We start from the raw sequence: 18,666 nt of genomic DNA, 5'->3' as shown, positions 1-18,666 counted from the left end.
CCCCAAACAGGAAGTAGAGACTAGAGAAAGCAGGGCCGACCTGAGGGGCCCATTAGGCCCAGTTCTCTTCCAGTTGCAGCCAACAGAGAGGAAGAGGAGGAGGAAGAGTTCCTGGAAAACAAGCTGGGATGAAGAAGAGCTGGTCTCCCTGCATCATCATCACCACCATAGTGTTTACAGCAGCCAGAGGTTTGGGTCAAAGGTCAAGCTTCTTCCTGCCAACATGCATGCCCCCGCCCCCCATCCCAACATGAAGGTTTGGAGACAAAGGGCTGAAGGGGGTGGGGGGGGATTGCTGAGCGAGTCCAGATGGAGCAGAAGCATCTGAACTCCGTCGTTTCATTTATGAACGATTCATAGAAAAGAAATAAAGAATGAAAAGAACATTTTTTGTTTTTAGTGTAGAAACAGGAAGTTAATAAATACAGAGAAGGAGAAGATGGAGGAGCCGCTGCAGCAGAAGGAAGAGTCCATTAGCATGGTGGACATCACAGCCTCTTCATGACCCGTCATTAAGGCCCTCACTGATCCTGGCCATCTTCATCACTGCTGCTCCTCCTCCTCCTCCTCAGCCCCCAACAGGACAAACCCTCCGCCCCGGTCTGTCCGTTTGTCCGCTGAGATGAAGGAGGACGTCAGCGGCGGGTCTCAGTTGTTCTGGCAGCAGGCGCCCTTACTGGACGAGCTCTGGGTGGGCTCCACTGTGATGGGAACCACGTTGGAGGCCGGCGAGAAGTCCGAGCTTCCCTGTCCAGACATCTGCCTCTGGGAGACGATGTTGTAGATGGCTGTGAGGGAGAGAGAGAGAGAGAGGTGAGTGACCAGCAGGGGGCAGAAACACACTGGCGTCCACTAGAGGGCGCCGCTATTAGTCCTAAACTGGAGACTGGCTGGCATTAGCCTTAGCAGAACCATGAACGGATCCAGAACTTTCTGTGGTTCTGAGAAATCCCTTCGATTGTCCTGAATCAGCTGCATGGAGGAGCAGCAGAACATCTCTGACTAGAAGGAAACGAATACAGAAAATTGGAAGCTAGCAGTTAGCATGGTTAGCTCAGAGGAACCAGAACTGTCTAATCAGCACCAGCACTGACTGCAGAGAGCTACCTTACTGTTAGCCTCCGCTTCATTGGCTGACAGTATGTCAGAGCGACGTACCCTGTCTATTAACCATAGCTCTACATCTCTATTCAATCTATTTATTACTTCTAAATATGTTTAACGATTTATCAAAAACATGTTTTTGATCATTCAGGCAGTATTAGCGGCGTGCAGATCGATTGGACGATTCCCATCGAAGTTTGTGATCTCTGATCAGTCTGTTGTTACCAATCGTCTGTATCTTCTACATCTGCAGCAGATCTATGAGCCATTTTCTGTGACCTGAGTGTGCAGGGAGAGAGATGTGATGTGCTTAAACTCACACACAGATCATGTCTGCTTGGTGCTCAGCTCAGCCTTCCTCCATATGCTGCACATCGTTAGAGAGCTAACTGGGCGCTCAGACGGCTAACTGCATGCTCAGACGGCTAACTTGGCGCTCAGACTGGTAACTGGGCGCTCAGACGGGTAACTGGGCGCTCAGACGGGTAACTGCATGCTCAGACAGCTAACTGCATGCTCAGACGGCTAACTGCATGCTCAGACGGCTAACTGCATGCTCAGACGGCTAACTGCATGCTCAGACGGCTAACTGCATGCTCAGACAGCTAACTGCATGCTCAGACGGCTAACTGCATGCTCAGACGGGTAACTGCATGCTCAGACAGCTAACTGCATGCTCAGACGGCTAACTGCATGCTCAGACGGCTAACTGCATGCTCAGACAGCTAACTGCATGCTCAGACGGGTAACTGCATGCTCAGACAGCTAACTGCATGCTCAGACAGCTAACTGCATGCTCAGACGGGTAACTGCATGCTCAGACAGCTAACTGCATGCTCAGATGGCTAGCTGGGCCTCAGACGGCTAACTGCGCGCTCAGACGGCTAACTGCGCGCTCAGACGGCTAACTGCGCGCTCAGACGTCTAACTGGGCGCTCAGACGGCTAACTGGGCGCTCAGACGGATAACTGGGCGCTCCGACGGCTAACTGGGCGCTCCGACGGCTAACTGGGCGCTCAGACGGCTAACTGGGCGCTCCGACGGCTACCTGGGCGCTCAGACGGCAAACTGGGCGCTCAGACGGCTAACTGGGCGCTCAGACGGCTAACTGGGCGCTCTGGGGGCTGGGCCATCTGGGGGCAGCGGTCCTGATCGGACCATCCTTGTCAGTATCAGTACAGGTGGAACAATACATCATCAAAATATACTGATCGACTATTTTTTCTATTTAGCGTACTGTAAAAATATTTATCCTCTCGGGGCGACAGTAGCTTCAGATGTAGGAGTTTGCCCTGAAATCAAAGGGTTGACGGTTCAAACCCAGGCTCCAACTTTCAGCGTCATTGTGCAAGACACTTTACCAGCATTGTCTACTGATGGTGGTCAGAGGGCCCGGTGGCCCCAGTGTGTGGGAGCCTCGCTTCTTACAGTGAGCCCCAGGACAGCTGTGGCTACAATGTAGCTCACCACCATTAGTGTGTGTGTGAATGGGTGAATGACTGTAGTGTAAAGCGCTTTGGTCAAGTCTCCTGACAGAGATCCAACCTTCAGTACAACGCTGCAGCTGATTGGGTGCCTGCCTCCCTGATGGAGTTTTCAGCCAATCACAGCAGCAGGAGCAGCTGAGATGCTAACTGATAAATTAAAACTACAGAATCTGGTCGGGAGCAATAAGAAAACATCTCCCAATCCACAAAGGAACAAACCAGTAGAATAAAGGCCATTCCTCCTAAAACCAGAGCAGCCATGTTTGTTTTGCTTTATCTTCTGGTTGACGCCATAAATGTTGCTGCATTTCATTGGTCTAAAACATTTCCGTATCGAGAGGAACAGATCCTCTCACTTCTGGAAAGATGTCTCTTTGTTGGGTTCATGAATTTACAAATGTGGAGCAGAGATCCACAGCTCTCCACAAACCAGACTTTATTAGAACTCAGCCAGAAGGTCTTTGGCAGAGAATCACGGTGGAGACTGGAGCATGCCGAGGGAAGAAGGGAGCTGATCAAGAACATCTTCAGCTTCCAGCAGGAGGTCCAACCTGAGCTACCATGAGAAGGTTCCAATGTTAGCTATAGGTTGGATGGTCAGTCAAAGTCTGGCCCTAAATGTTATCTAGGGTCAGAGGTTAAACACAAACAATATTCAACCTGATCTCAGCCCCGTAGATCCAAAGCGCTGAGATCAGGTCACCCGGTAAGGACTGCAAAAACGATTCCGGTCTTTGGAAACCATCAACCATCACTCCTGATTATCACACAAGTTAAAAACCTTCAGCTGATCCAAAATGCTGCAGCCAGAGTTCTGATGGAAATGAAAAAGAGAGATCATATCTCTCCTATCCTGGCTTCTCTTCATTGGCTTCCTGTTAAATCAAGAATAGAATTTAAAATCCTCCTTCTCACATATAAAGCCTTAAATGGCCAAGCTCCATCTTATATCAGAGATCTGATTGTTCCTTATGTTCCTAACAGAGCACTTCGCTCTCAATCTGCAGGTTTACTAGTGGTTCCTAGAATTTCTAAAAGTAGAATGGGAGGCAGATCTTTTAGTTCTCAGGCTCCTCTCCTGTGGAACCAACTACCAGTTTTAGTCCGTGAGGCAGACACCCTGTCTACTTTTAAGGCTAGGCTTAAAACTTTCCTTTTTGATAAAGCTTCTAGTTAGAGTGGCTCAGGTTATCCTGATCTATCTCTATAGTTCTGCTGCTATAGGCTTAGACTGCTGGAGGACATAGGGACCCCTTTTTCATCATTCTGCTTCATTCTATCTCTACAGGTGCTGGTCATAAAATTAGAATATCATGAAAAAGTAGATTGATTTCAGTAATTCCATTTAAAAAGTGAAACTTGTATATTATATTCATACATTACATACAAACTCATATATTTCAGATGTTTATTTTGTTTAATTTTGATGATTACAAATGACAACAAATGAAAATCTCAAATTCATCATATCAGAAAATTAGAATATTGTGAAAAGGTTCAAAATTGATGGCCCCTGGTGCCACACTCTAATCAGCTAATTAACTCAAACCACCTGCAAAAGCCTTTAAATGGTCTTTCAGTCTAGTTCTATAGGCTACACAATCATGGGGAAGACTGCTGACTTGACAGTTGTCCAAAAGACGACCATCGACACCTTGCACAAGGAGGGCAAGACACAAAAGGTCATCGCTAAAGAGGCTGGCTGTTCACAGAGCTCAGTGTCCAAGCACATTAATAGAGAGGCGAAGGGAAGGAAAAGATGTGGTCGAAAAAAGTGTACAAGCAAGAGAGATAACCGCACCCTGGAGAGGATTGTGAAACAAAACCCATTCAAAAATGTGGGGGAGATTCACAAAGAGTGGACTGCAGCTGGAGTGAGTGCTTCAAGAACCACCACACACAGACGTATGAAAGACATGGGTTTCTGCTGTCGCATTCCTTGTGTCAAGCCACTCTTGAACCACAGACAGCGTCAGAAGCGTCTTGCCTGGGCTAAAGAGAAACAGGACTGGACTGCTGGTGAGTGGTCCAAAGTCATGTTCTCTGATGAAAGTAAATTTTGCATTTCCTTTGGAAATCAAGGTCCCAGAGTCTGGAGGAAAAGAAGAGAGGCACTTCATCCACGTTGCTTGAAGTCCAGTGTAAAGTTTCCACAGTCAGTGATGGTTTGGGGTGCCATGTCATCTGCTGGTGTTGGTCCATTGTGTTTTCTGAGGTCCAGGGTCAACGCAGCCACATACCAGGAAGTTTTAGAGCACTTCATGCTTCCTGCAGCTGACCAACTTTTTGGAGATGCAGATTTCATTTTCCAACAGGACTTGGCACCTGCACACAGTGCCAAAGCTACCAGTACCTGGTTGAAGGACCATGGTATCCCTGTTCTTAATTGGCCAGCAAACTCTCCTGACCTTAACCCCATAGAAAATCTATGGGGTATTGTGAAGAAGAAGATGCAATACACCAGACCCAACAATTCAGAAGAGCTAAAAGCCACTATTAGAGCAACCTGGGCTATCATAACACCTGAGCAGTGCCACAGACTGATCGACTCCATGCCACGCCGCATTGCTGCAGTAATACAGGCCAAAGGAGGCCCAACTAAATACTGAGTGCTGTACATGCTCATACTTTTCATGTTCATACTTTTCAGTTGGCCAACATTTCTATAAATCCTTTGTTTTTATTGGTCTTCAGTAATATTCTAATTTTCTGATATGATGAATTTGAGATTTTCATTTGTTGTCATTTGTAATCATCAAAATTAAACAAAATAAACATCTGAAATATATGAGTTTGTATGTAATGTATGAATATAATATACAAGTTTCACTTTTTAAATGGAATTACTGAAATCAATCTACTTTTTCATGATATTCTAATTTTATGACCAGCACCTGTATTCTCCCACTCTGCAGAATCTGTTAGTTCAATCTCTAACGTTCTGCTCTCTCTGCTTTTTCTCATAGTAGCTTCATCTGGTCTGTTCCTGTTTGGCTGTGACTCCATCCTGGAGAGAAATATCAGCTGTGCTGCTGCCATCAACACCTTTGTTTCTAGATGTTGGAGCTTGGCCTGTTTTCCAGTGTAGTCCTGTTTCTCTGACTGTGACTAACTGGATGTGCTCTCTTCATCCTCTGACATGGGAGCTGGCTTGGAGCTCGTCTGCCTGGCTGTGTGTTTCCTGGACGGGGCCGCCTGTGGAGCTGGTTGACAGTTGCCTTTTGTATCTATGCTTCTTTTTCTATGTCTGCTTCTGTCTCCTTGAACCCCAGTGGGCCTCAGCAGATGGCCGCTCACACTGAGCCTGGTTCTGCTGGAGGTTTCTTCCAGTTCAAAGGGAGTTTTTCCTCTCCACTGTCGCTACAAGCATGCTTAGTGTGAGGGATTGCTGAAGAGTCAATGAGTCGATGCAATCAGCTGGTTTTCCTTAGATAGAAAACTTTGAATCAATCTGACTGGATGATCTGGTTGATCTGGATCTATAAAGTGACCTGAGATGACATGATGTGAATTGGCGCCATAGAAATAAAGTGAATTAAAATAAAACTGAAAATTACCCGGTTCGATTCCTACAGACTGCCACTCTGGGTCCCTGAGCAAGACCCTGAACCCCACACTGCTCCTCGGGGGCCGCACAATGGCAGCCCACTGCTCTCCAAGGGTATGAGTAAATGCAGAGAGGGAATTTCTCCAAAGTGAGATCAATAAAATTCAGTTATTATTATTATTATTTTATTATTATCCCTCTAGGTAGGAAGTTTTCTATAGAATTAGACAAACCAGATCAGGCTGTGGTGGGAGCAATGCTTCTCCAGCTCCGGGTCCGACATAGAGCGCCACCTGTAGGCAGAGTTAAGCCCCAGATGTTCCTGTGGATTTCTCCTCCTTACTGGGATCACATCACTATCTAGACATGAACGATCTGGAACTTTCTGAGGAACATTGGAAGAACGTGGATGATGTGCTAAAACTACTGGTGCTCTGATTGGCTGAAAGATCTCACTTCTGCAGCAGGATGATGGAGCTGATGGGGTGGAGTTTGCTGCCACCTAGTGGCCACATTCATAACCTGCATCTACATGATTAGTCTAGCTGCCCTATGGAGGCCTGGCAGTGGTTGGTAGTTGAAATTCACTCACCTGTGAGAATAGTCTGAAAGGCCAGCTCAACGTTGGACGAGTCCAAGGCAGACGTCTCCAGGAAGGAAAGGCCGTTCTTCTCTGGAAAACACAGAGAGGCGGCTTTAGGTTCTTTGCTCTGCATCACTTTGGTTCTGCTAGAACCACAGAGGCCGACTGAACAACAGGGCGGCCCAGTGGTTAAAGCGTAGAGCTTGGAACCCTGAGGATCTGAGTTCAAGCCCACCTGCCACTCTGGGTCCCTGAGCAAGACCCTTAACCCCACACTGCTCCCCAAGGGGAGGGGTTAGATGCAGAGAAGGAAGTTCTCCAGTGTGAGATCAATAAAGTTCAGTTATTATTAAATTATTATCTGCTGTGAAAAAATCTATGAGACATTTTCTCCTGTAGATCTGCAGATGTAATCTGATTACATTAGAAAGATTAGCTCTGGATTAAAAATGGTTGATGACTGTAGAAGGATCCCTCCTACATGTCAGACTGTTCTATCCAACTGTCAGATTCTACAAACCTCTACTAGAACCAAGCCCAGCTGTGGGGCCCAGTTCCCCTCCAGGGCCCATCAGGACGGTCCAATTAAAGCGGTACCAGAATCAACCCATTTGCTCCAACATACAGATTTATTTCCTCCACTGAATAAAAAGGTTCTGCTGTAAGATAAACTGTTCAAAGCTTTTCTAACCCTTGATGGTCCAACATCAAGTTCCCCCTAAACTAATCCCTAACGGATCAGATGCGTTCTGAACCAGGCTGCCAGGGAGTCACCTGGAGTTCCAGCAGGAACAGGAAAACCAGTTAGAGAAGCAACCTGAACCAGTACAGCCTGACGGCCAGCCTTGGTTCCACTTTCTGAATCCAAAAGTTCAGAACCTTTGGTTCTGTCTGGTCACTGGCAGCACTGAGAAGCCTCAACGGTACCATGACTGGATGAGCTGCGTCAGCCTCCCTATAAACAGCCCAGACTGACCCAGACACGGTTCTGCTGAATGTCAATCAGAACCATTAGACTATCGGATGCATCAGAACCAGAGCAGAGATCCAGAGAGCAGAATCACCAACGGGTGCTGCTTTGAACAAAACAGAAGAAAGAATCAGAACAGAGTTGAACATGGTTTCAGAGTCAGCAGGACCCCATGACCTGCTGGAACCAGCAGAACCGAGTAGAACGGGGCGGTACCTGCGAAGCCGCGGGCCTCCTCGGTGGGCACGGCCCTCAGGTGGCGCAGGTCGCTCTTGTTTCCCACCAGCATGATGACGATGTTGCTGTCAGCGTGGTCCTGCAGCTCCTTCAGCCAGCGCTCCGCGTTCTCGTAGGTCAAATGTTTGGCGATGTCATAGACCAGGAGGGCACCGACTGCCCCGCGGTAGTACCTGAACCACAGGGGAGGACGGGTCAGAACATTCTAATGGGTTTTTGTTCTGACCTGAACACGGTTCTGATGGAGCGATAATCAGATAGTTTAGTTGAACCGTCCATTCCACCTGCTCTTAGCAGCAATGATTTTATGGGATTCTTTATGATTGATTTTAATAAAAATAAGATCAATAGAACTCCTTTATCTGCGATTGGTTTGTCTCTGGAAGGGGGGGGGCGGGGGTGCAGCATCTGAGGTAGTCATGGAATCTGAACCGGGTTTAGACTGCTTTGATCCAGTTGAACTTTCAGAGTTAGCAAAATTATTGTCTTCATCTAAGCCTTCAATTTGGATGTTAGATCCAGTTCCAACCAGGTTATTTAAGGAGGTATTCCCTTTAACCAGGTTATTTAAGGAGGTATTCCCTTTGATCTCCTCCTCCATTTTAGGTGGCAAACAGATCTCTTGACCCAGATGACTTGGTCAATTATAGACCTATATCCAATCTTCCTTTCTGATCTAAAATTCTTGAGAAAGTAGTTGCCAAACAAGTTTGCGATCACTTCCACCATAATGAACTTTTTGAAGAGTTTCAGTCTGGCTTTAGAGCTCATCATAGCACTGAAACAGCTCTGGTGAAAGTCACTAATGATATTCTCCTGGCCTCAGATAATGGACTTGTATCTGTTCTCGTCCTGTTGGATCTTAGTGCTGCATTTGATCCAGTTGATCAGAATATTCTTTTAGAAAGACTTGAATATTTTGGTGGAATTAAATGAAACAGCTCTAGACTGGTTTAAATCGAGTTTTACCGATAGATTTGAGTTTGTTCACGTTCCTCATGCTCAAAGGTTACCTGTGGAGTACCACAGGGATCAGTGCTTGATAGTTTATTCTAATCCAGCTGGTTGCCAGAGTTTTACTCTTCGACCTATAGATGAAGGACTCACGCTGAGGTGATAGCTCTGTAGCGCTCCTGTCCAGCCGTGTCCCAGATCTGGGCCTTGATGGTCTTCCCCTCCACCTGGATGCTGCGCGTGGCGAACTCCACCCCAATGGTGCTCTTACTCTCCAGGTTGAACTCGTTGCGGGTGAAGCGGGACAGCAGGTTGCTCTTTCCGACCCCGGAGTCTCCGATCAGCACCACTGTAAAGACGAAGCGACATGACATAAGGACGTTTAACAGGAAACAGCCTTCTGGGCTTGAACATCTCTGACCCTCTCCCTGCTTTCAGTGACTGTAGAAAGCAGGAGGATCCAGAACCTTCACAGCTGATCCTATCAGCTCGATATTATCAACGGTTTAATCTGCAGGCTGATTTAATCCAATGTCTGACTTCAGGACAACGGATATCAGACATCATCATTTTTGGACTCTCTTCTTCTTCGATGTTGCTTTTTCTCCCTCCATTAAATGACAAACACACAAATATGAAACATACGCGTCTGGATTAAAACAGGAATAAAACCTTTATTAACAAACTAAACATGGATGATGAGGAGCAGAGCGAGAAAGCAGCAATTAATCCATCTGATTTCAGGGCTGTTCAACCAATAGGAATGACAGCACTGCTTTACATCCAATCAGAAACCAGCTGCTGAGGAACATTTGGCCCAGATGGATAAAAGTGCTACAGCTGCTTCCCTCGTCAAAAGTGGCATGAAAAGACTTCTGAAGGGCAGGGAAAAAAAGGGCACATAGTGCATCCTCACCACTGCATCCTCACCACTGTATCACTGTATCCTCGCCACTGCATCCTCACCACTGTATCACTGCATCCTCACCACTGCATCCTCACCACTGCATTCTCACCACTGTATCACTGTATCCTCACCACTGTTTCACTGCATCCTCACCACTGTATCACTGCATCCTCACCGCTGTATCCTCACCACTGCATCACTACATCCTCAACACTGCATCACTACATCCTCACCACTGCATCACTACATCCTCAACACTGCATCACTACATCCTCACCACTGTATCACTACATCCTCACCACTGCATCACTACATCCTCACCGCTGTATCACTACATCCTCACCGCTGTATCACTGCATCCTCACCGCTGTATCACTGCATCCTCACCACTGTATCACTGCATCCTCACCACTGTATCCTCACCACTGTATCACTGCATCCTCACCACTGTATCCTCACCGCTGTATCACTGTATCCTCACCACTGTATCACTGTATCCTCACCGCTGTATCACTGTATCCTCACCGCTGTATCACTGTATCCTCACCACTGTATCACTGTATCCTCACCGCTGTATCACTGTATCCTCACCGCTGTATCACTGTATCCTCACCGCTGTATCACTGTATCCTCACCGCTGTATCACTGTATCCTCACCGCTGTATCACTGCATCCTCACCACTGCATCCTCACCACTGTATCACTGCATCCTCACCACTGTATCACTGCATCCTCACCACTGCATCCTCACCACTGTATCACTGCATCCTCACCACTGCATCCTCACCACTGTATCCTCACCACTGTATCCTCACCACTGTAACACTGCATCCTCACCACTGTATCACCGTATCCTCACCACTGTATCACTGCATCCTCACCACTGTATCACTACATCCTCACAACTACATCCTCACCACTGTATCACTGCATCCTCACCACTGTATCACTGCATCCTCACCACTGCATCCTCACCACTGTATCACTGCATCCTCACCACTGCATCCTCACCACTGTATCCTCACCACTGTAACACTGCATCCTCACCACTGTATCACTGTATCCTCACCACTGTATCACTACATCCTCACCACTGTATCACTGCATCCTCACCACTGTATCACTGCATCCTCACCACTGCATCACTACATCCTCACCACTGTATCACTACATCCTCACCACTGTATCACTGCATCCTCATCACTGTATCACTGCATCCTCACCGCTGCATCCTCACCACTGTAACACTACATCCTCACCACTGTATCACTGCATCCTCACCACTGTATCACTGTATCCTCACCACTGCATCCTCACCACTGTATCACTACATCCTCAACACTGCATCACTGCATCCTCACCACTGTATCACTGCATCCTCACCACTGTATCACTACATCCTCACCACTGTATCACTACATCCTCACCACTGTATCACTGTATCCTCACCGCTGTATCACTGCATCCTCACTGCTGTATCACTGCATCCTCACCACTGTATCACTGCATCCTCACCACTGTATCACTGCATCCTCACCGCTGTATCCTCACCGCTGTATCACTACATCCTCAACACTGCATCACTGCATCCTCACCACTGTATCACTGCATCCTCACCACTGTAACCCTGCATCCTCACCACTGTAACCCTGCATCCTCACCACTAACCCTGCATCCTCACCACTGTATCACTGCATCCTCACCACTGTATCACTATATCCTCACCACTGTATCACTATATCCTCACCACTGTATCACTATATCCTCACCACTGTATCACTGCATCCTCACCACTGTATCACTGCATCCTCACCACTGTATCACTGCATCCTCACCGCTGTATCCTCACCACTGTATCACTACATCCTCAACACTGCATCACTGCATCCTCACCACTGTATCACTGCATCCTCACCGCTGTATCCTCACCGCTGTATCACTACATCCTCACCACTGTATCACTGTATCCTCACCACTGTATCACTGCATCCTCACTGCTGTATCACTGCATCCTCACCACTGTATCACTGCATCCTCACCACTGTATCACTGCATCCTCACCACTGTATCCTCACCACTGTATCACTGCATCCTCACCGCTGTATCCTCACCACTGTATCACTACATCCTCAACACTGCATCACTACATCCTCACCACTGCATCACTACATCCTCACCACTGCATCACTACATCCTCACCCCTGCATCACTACATCCTCAACACTGCATCACTACATCCTCACCACTGCATCACCACATCCTCAACACTGCATCACTACATCCTCACCACTGCATCACTACATCCTCACCACTGCATCACTACATCCTCACCACTGTATCCCTACATCCTCACCGCTGTATCACTGCATCCTCACCGCTGTATCACTGCATCCTCACCACTGTATCACTGCATCCTCACCACTGTATCACTGCATCCTCACCACTGTATCCTCACCGCTGTATCACTGTATCCTCACCACTGTATCACTGTATCCTCACCGCTGTATCACTGTATCCTCACCACTGTATCACTGTATCCTCACCGCTGTATCACTGCATCCTCACCGCTGTACCCTCACCGCTGTATCACTACATCCTCAACACTGCATCACTGCATCCTCACCACTGTATCACTGCATCCTCACCACTGTAACCCTGCATCCTCACCACTGTAACCCTGCATCCTCACCACTAACCCTGCATCCTCACCACTGTATCACTGCATCCTCACCACTGTATCACTATATCCTCACCACTGTATCACTATATCCTCACCACTGTATCACTATATCCTCACCACTGTATCACTGCATCCTCACCACTGTATCACTGCATCCTCACCACTGTATCACTGCATCCTCACCGCTGTATCCTCACCACTGTATCACTACATCCTCAACACTGCATCACTGCATCCTCACCACTGTATCACTGCATCCTCACCGCTGTATCACTACATCCTCACCGCTGTATCACTACATCCTCACCACTGTATCACTGTATCCTCACCAGTGTATCACTGCATCCTCACTGCTGTATCACTGCATCCTCACCACTGTATCACTGCATCCTCACCACTGTATCACTGCATCCTCACCACTGTATCCTCACCACTGTATCACTGCATCCTCACCGCTGTATCCTCACCACTGTATCACTACATCCTCAACACTGCATCACTACATCCTCACCACTGCATCACTACATCCTCACCACTGCATCACTACATCCTCACCACTGCATCACTACATCCTCACCACTGCATCACTACATCCTCACCACTGTATCACTACATCCTCACCACTGCATCACTACATCCTCAACACTGCATCACTACATCCTCACCACTGCATCACCACATCCTCAACACTGCATCACTACATCCTCACCACTGCATCACTACATCCTCACCACTGCATCACTACATCCTCACCGCTGTATCACTGCATCCTCACCGCTGTATCACTGCATCCTCACCACTGTATCACTGCATCCTCACCACTGTATCACTGCATCCTCACCACTGTATCCTCACCGCTGTATCACTGTATCCTCACCACTGTATCACTGTATCCTCACCGCTGTATCACTGTATCCTCACCGCTGTATCACTGTATCCTCACCGCTGTATCACTGTATCCTCACCACTGTATCACTGTATCCTCACCGCTGTATCACTGTATCCTCACCGCTGTATCACTGTATCCTCACCGCTGTATCACTGTATCCTCACCGCTGTATCACTGCATCCTCACCACTGTAGGCCACAAGTTTCACCAAATAGAGCAGAACCCCGTTCAATGGGAAAACAGGGTGAGGGGGCCCGCTTCAGTCACAATAACATATTATCACAATATTGCTGTGAGTGAACTGAGAGCTGCAGTGCTGGTGGCAGTGATGGGAACCAGAACAGAACCCTAACTGGGCTGGACAGATCCAGTGACAGTAGTTCACTAACGTGGGAAATTGTTGCAGCTGTGATTCGACGTTCAGCAATGACAGGATGAATCTGTGGTGAATGAGTGAATTAGTGACGGTCCAGCAGCTCTTCCATGGTGACGCTGCAGGCTGGGGGGGGGGGTAGATAAACGATCCAGCTGAGTCTGAATGCTGCTGGTTCTCCTGCTTCCTGCTCTTTTCTTTATTAACCATTTATTAACTTGCCCCGCCTACTTTCTACAAACTCTGGAAATTGTTGCCTGCCATAGTTAACCTGGTCAGCAGCAGGTTTCCATCAGTAAAGTCAGAGTCCTCCGTCTATCACGCTGCTTTATTTCCTGATTCAGTCTGGAGATTTTTCTCTCAGTTTTGTGCATAAAAAAAAAATCAGGTTTTAAAAACAAACATTTCATGTCCGTTAGACAAGGATCTTATTAAAGAATGATCGGCATTAATTAATTCACAGAGAATTAAACATTTATAAAGAGAGGATTCTACAACTCAGTGACAGGAGAGGAGATTTATTGGTCTTTGGTTTAGTTAATAAAATGACATTTTTAGTTATTAAGTTTTAGAGTACATGAAGAACTACATCAATTATTTTCAGATTACACATAAATAGATTCATTAATTCTGTGGGGAAAAATGAATGACTTTAGGATAAAGAATCACATGATGATACCTACCTACTGGTCCTACTGGTCCATCTGGAGCCAGTCTATGGGACTAATAGCCGCTAATAACAACCATTTATTGGGACGATAACATCCGAAACTCTGCAGCAAACAGCCACTGCTTTACTGTGAGGAAGAACCCATGAGATGATGAACAGGTTCCATAGATTAGAACATTTTTATTCTTCACCTGCTGACAGGTGATTTCACAAATAACAATTATAGAAATTGAATTAAATTTTATTGTCATTCCTCTGTCACAAGTTCAGAGCAACGAAATTCCCTCCCTGCATTTAACCCTTGGGGAGCAGCGGGCTGCCATTGTGCGGCGCCCGGGGAGCAGTGGGTTGCTCAGGGAGTAACAGGCTGTGGGAGTGGGAATCAATCTTGGTATAATTCCTGCTCTAAGTGCGTCACTCTGTCAGCTAAAGGCATGTTTTACAGCCTCTACTCCATTTAATAATTAATTGATTACAAAATTAGTTGATGATTATTTAATTAATTCAGTTTAGTTTATTTATATGGAGCCAATTCACAACACGTAATCTCCAGACACTTTACAGATTAATCCTATTAACCTTAGTCTGAACATGTTACCTGATGTCTGAAAAAACTTTTTTCCTTGTCAAAATTACCATTAGTAAAAAAAAAAGGCATTCTTCACATCTAGAATAAACTTTCTGGATGTCTAGAAATTAATTTCAGATCTACGTATTCCTATTGTTACCAGTCAGCATTTGTATTAGTTACTATGAAGAAATGTTTTCTCATCATAAATACATTTTCAGTCAAGCTGATAAATGTCAAAATAGAGACTTAAAATGTGGAAACATTTCTAGATAAATAAAGATTCATTCTTACTATAATTATGTTTTTTCTTTTTTACTTTCTGAAATTCTGCTGCATAAAAGTATTTTGAAAGTTTCTGCTGCAAAAAAGTAATTTAGAAAATATAAGAGTTCAGAGAAGAAGTGGAGAAACCAGAATGTTCTTAAGAGTTGAACTATTTGCCATATTTCTACTCAGGTAAAATTAACCTTTAAAGAAATTAGTCAAGTTAGTGTAAAACAGTAGATAGTAAAAAACGCTAATAGACTAAATTACTGATTAACTGATCTATCATCATAACAGCTGAGTTATAACAGCCAATAGTTGCAGGTAAAGTTACAGTAAACGGTTTACTGTATTTTCAATCAACAAATTGCTCAGCAGATGGAAAACAACATTTAACCAAAACGCTTTGAGTATAAAAATAAGTTTGTCTCTAAATGTTTAGTGAAGTTACTGACAGTAGATGGAGCCAGAAACTTTACCCAAGTTAGAGCACTGATTATATTTTAACATATTTTTATTAAAGTATAAATAACAATGATGTAAAATGTATCCTAAACAGGCATAAAACAAGTTCCAGTTAACTGTTGCTGTGATATTTCTTTTATTTTATAAATAGATGGACAGAAGACGACAGTTCCGCCTCCATGCAGGTGAAACAGTGGAGGAGAATGAAGGTCGGTTCTTAGACTCAACAAACTGTTCATCTTAGACTAGTTCAGCGTTTTAAACGGACTTAAATTAATAGTTTATTTTATTCATATTGCAAGTAAACACTGATTATATGAGAAACATTAAAACACGTATTGATGGGCACCACATTTAAAATACTGAATAAATAAATAAGGCGCTTTAGAAACAAAAGGGCCAGAAAGGAGAGGCTGAAGGTAGGAGGCTAATTAATACAGACTGTTTAGAACCAAAGGAAAGTCTGATCTGATCAGATGTTGCTGCATCAAAGCCTCACTGAGCCTTTTAAAGCCAGTAGTGACGGCGTCCAAACTGGGAACTTCCCAGTGACCAAGTGGACCAGCCAGTCAGTCCAACAAAGGGCCCACCGTCCTGCTGAGACGCCGATATTGGCCGTCCTCTATGTCTCTGCTGCTCACTGACTGCTGGACTAGAGGCGTTTGATCTGTGTCCACTGGGGAGACACCTGAGCACAGAGGACACACCTTCATTCTTTTTGGGTGGAGGACAAAAACCATCAACTCCTCCCAAGTCCAACGTCAGCAGATAGGTGCAGCTTCACTGCACATTCGTCCAATGCAGTGCACACCTGTCCACACACCCTCTGCAGAAATGTTCAACACTGACACTGAAATCCCAAATCCTCCGTAACCGCCCCATTCAAGACCACCTGCCCAAAGATACGCCTACCGCCTCAGCGGGTCCTCCCTTCTCGCTCCGCTTTGAGGTCCTTGGAAATCAAGGAGAGCAGGAGCGATATTATTATTTGTTCATTCATCGAAGCAAAACCTGAGATAATGAATGCTTTATTTCGCCTAATAAGCCATAAAAATTCACCATCAGCGAAGACGGAGGATGTAGAATATGGGACTAAAAGACACATAATGTCTGATACTGCACAGTTCAGAGGACAGGCCCCATGACAGGGACTACTCAGACCCTCTGACATCCCCCTCAGGGGTCTAACGTGGCCCGTCTGATGTCCCCCTCACGGGTCTAACGTGGCCCGTCTGATGTCCCCCTCACGGGTCTAACGTGGACCGTCTGACGTCCCCCTCAGGGGTCTAACCTGGCCCGTCTGACGTCCCCCTCAGGGGTCTAACGTGGCCTGTCTGACGTCCCCCTCAGGGGTCTAATGTGGCCCGTCTGACGTCCCCCTCACGGGTCTAACGTGGCCCGTCTGATGTCCCCCTCACGGGTCTAATGTGGCCCGTCTGATGTCCCCCTCACGGGTCTAACGTGGCCCGTCTGATGTCCCCCTCACGGGTCTAACGTGGCCCGTCTGACGTCCCCCTCACGGGTCTAACGTGGCCCGTCTGACGTCCCCCTCAGGGGTCTAACGTGGCCCGTCTGACGTCCCCCTCACGGGTCTAACGTGGCCCGTCTGACGTCCCCCTCAGGGGTCTAATGTGGCCCGTCTGACGTCCCCCTCACGGGTCTAACGTGGCCCGTCTGATGTCCCCCTCACGGGTCTAACGTGGCCCGTCTGACGTCCCCCTCACGGGTCTAACGTGGACCGTCTTACCTCTCAGGCCGTTGCAGCCTGGGCTGAGGCACCAAGAGACGTCTTTGTGACTCAGTTGCAGCTCAGCCAACCTGACCCACCCCAGTCTGCAGCTGCAGGACTGACTAAGGATTCCTGCCCTGCTGACAGATTCATATCAGTCACATGAGAAGCTCTGTGCTGAGTCTGACTGGATCCCTAACGTTGGGGGCGGAGCTTCTTTGTGGCTTCATGCAGGTATTTCCAGTTTGACAACACCAGCTGGTTTGAGGTCCTGAATGCAACAGACGCCCAAAGTGAATCACGTCCAACTGCTTCTACTAAACGATACGGATGGCGGCTCAGGTAGCCTCACCTCCACAGGCAACATCTAAGAAAGTTTTCTTTGAACATCAAAGTGAAGAAAAAGCCACTAGAACAAACAAACAAAGAAACAAACAATAACCTGCATCTTAGAAAACAGAAAACATTTATCAGCAGTAGATTAATAAAAAAACATAAACTTTGTTTCTTTTGATGTTCGAAGCTTTCCGGTGAAATCAGAAATGTCTTAAAGCAGAAACAAATGTTTGGACTTTATTTGAAATTCAAAACATTTCCGTCAGGAAACCTCTTTGAATATTACAAAGCTGCTTCTCCACTGACCAATAGGAGGTCCTCAGGTGAACAGGTCCTCAGGTGAACAGGTCACCAAATAAAACGATTAAATAAGCTTGTTGGTGATTAAAGGCATTCAGGCCAGGTGTGCCTGCCTGCTTCAGCTTTAAACCCTGATTCCAGAACCGGCTGCATCCCAGATGATTACGTCACCGAGCTTGAATCAAACGATGCTTACAGAGAAATAAAAAGACAAGAATCGCTGTTAATTGGCCGGTTCGGTTCGGTCCGGTCCGGTTCGGCCTCGGAGGCAGACCGAGCAGAGCTGCTTGGCCCTCTGATTGTCCACAGGTGGAAAAGCAGCGAGGAAACAGCCACTCACCTTTAAACAGGTAATCATATTCGTCCTCTTTGTGCGTCATTCTTTCTCTGCTTGAAGTCCAACAAACTTCAGTCCCTTAAAGCACCGATTCCGGATCAGGACTTCAGACTCGGTCTGTTTTAACTTAGTACCGTTAGAGTCCAAAGAAGGACCTGGAAGCCTGGAAAACTGATCAATAAAAAAACCACAAGACAACAAACTTCAGCGCCTTCTTCCTCTTCTTCCGACACTTGTCATGATCAGACCTGCGACGTAACGTC

At 46.5% G+C, this 18,666-nt stretch overlaps 1 protein-coding gene across 1 annotated transcript; it reads right to left on the bottom strand.

Moving 5' to 3' along the window:
* Positions 1 to 368: 368 nt before the first annotated feature.
* rab11al (RAB11a, member RAS oncogene family, like) lies at positions 369 to 18,666 on the bottom strand. The gene is made up of 5 exons (XM_038275385.1): positions 18,407 to 18,666; positions 9,036 to 9,231; positions 7,908 to 8,101; positions 6,731 to 6,811; positions 369 to 788 (listed from the first exon to the last, which is right to left on the bottom strand). The coding sequence occupies exons 1-5, from the start codon at positions 18,444 to 18,446 to the stop codon at positions 649 to 651; spliced, it is 651 nt and encodes a 216-aa protein (XP_038131313.1). The 5' UTR covers positions 18,447 to 18,666; the 3' UTR covers positions 369 to 648.

This window comes from Cyprinodon tularosa, unplaced genomic scaffold, assembly GCF_016077235.1.
Source record: "Cyprinodon tularosa strain WSP-4 unplaced genomic scaffold, ASM1607723v1 ctg957, whole genome shotgun sequence".
Lineage (NCBI taxonomy): Eukaryota > Metazoa > Chordata > Actinopteri > Cyprinodontiformes > Cyprinodontidae > Cyprinodon > Cyprinodon tularosa.
This window is presented reverse-complemented; position numbering and strand designations above follow the sequence as displayed.

What these genes read in the sequence shown, in the direction of transcription:
- rab11al (XM_038275385.1), bottom strand. Translation starts at nt 18,446, where the DNA reads ATGACGCACAAAGAGGACGAATATGATTACCTGTTTAAAG. An exon ending in ATATGATTACCTGTTTAAAG is followed by an intron (nt 9,232 to 18,406) that starts GTGAGTGGCTGT and finishes TCGTCTTTACAG; the next exon opens with TGGTGCTGATCGGAGACTCC. An exon ending in CTTTCAGACTATTCTCACAG is followed by an intron (nt 789 to 6,730) that starts GTGAGTGAATTT and finishes TCTCCCTCACAG; the next exon opens with CCATCTACAACATCGTCTCC.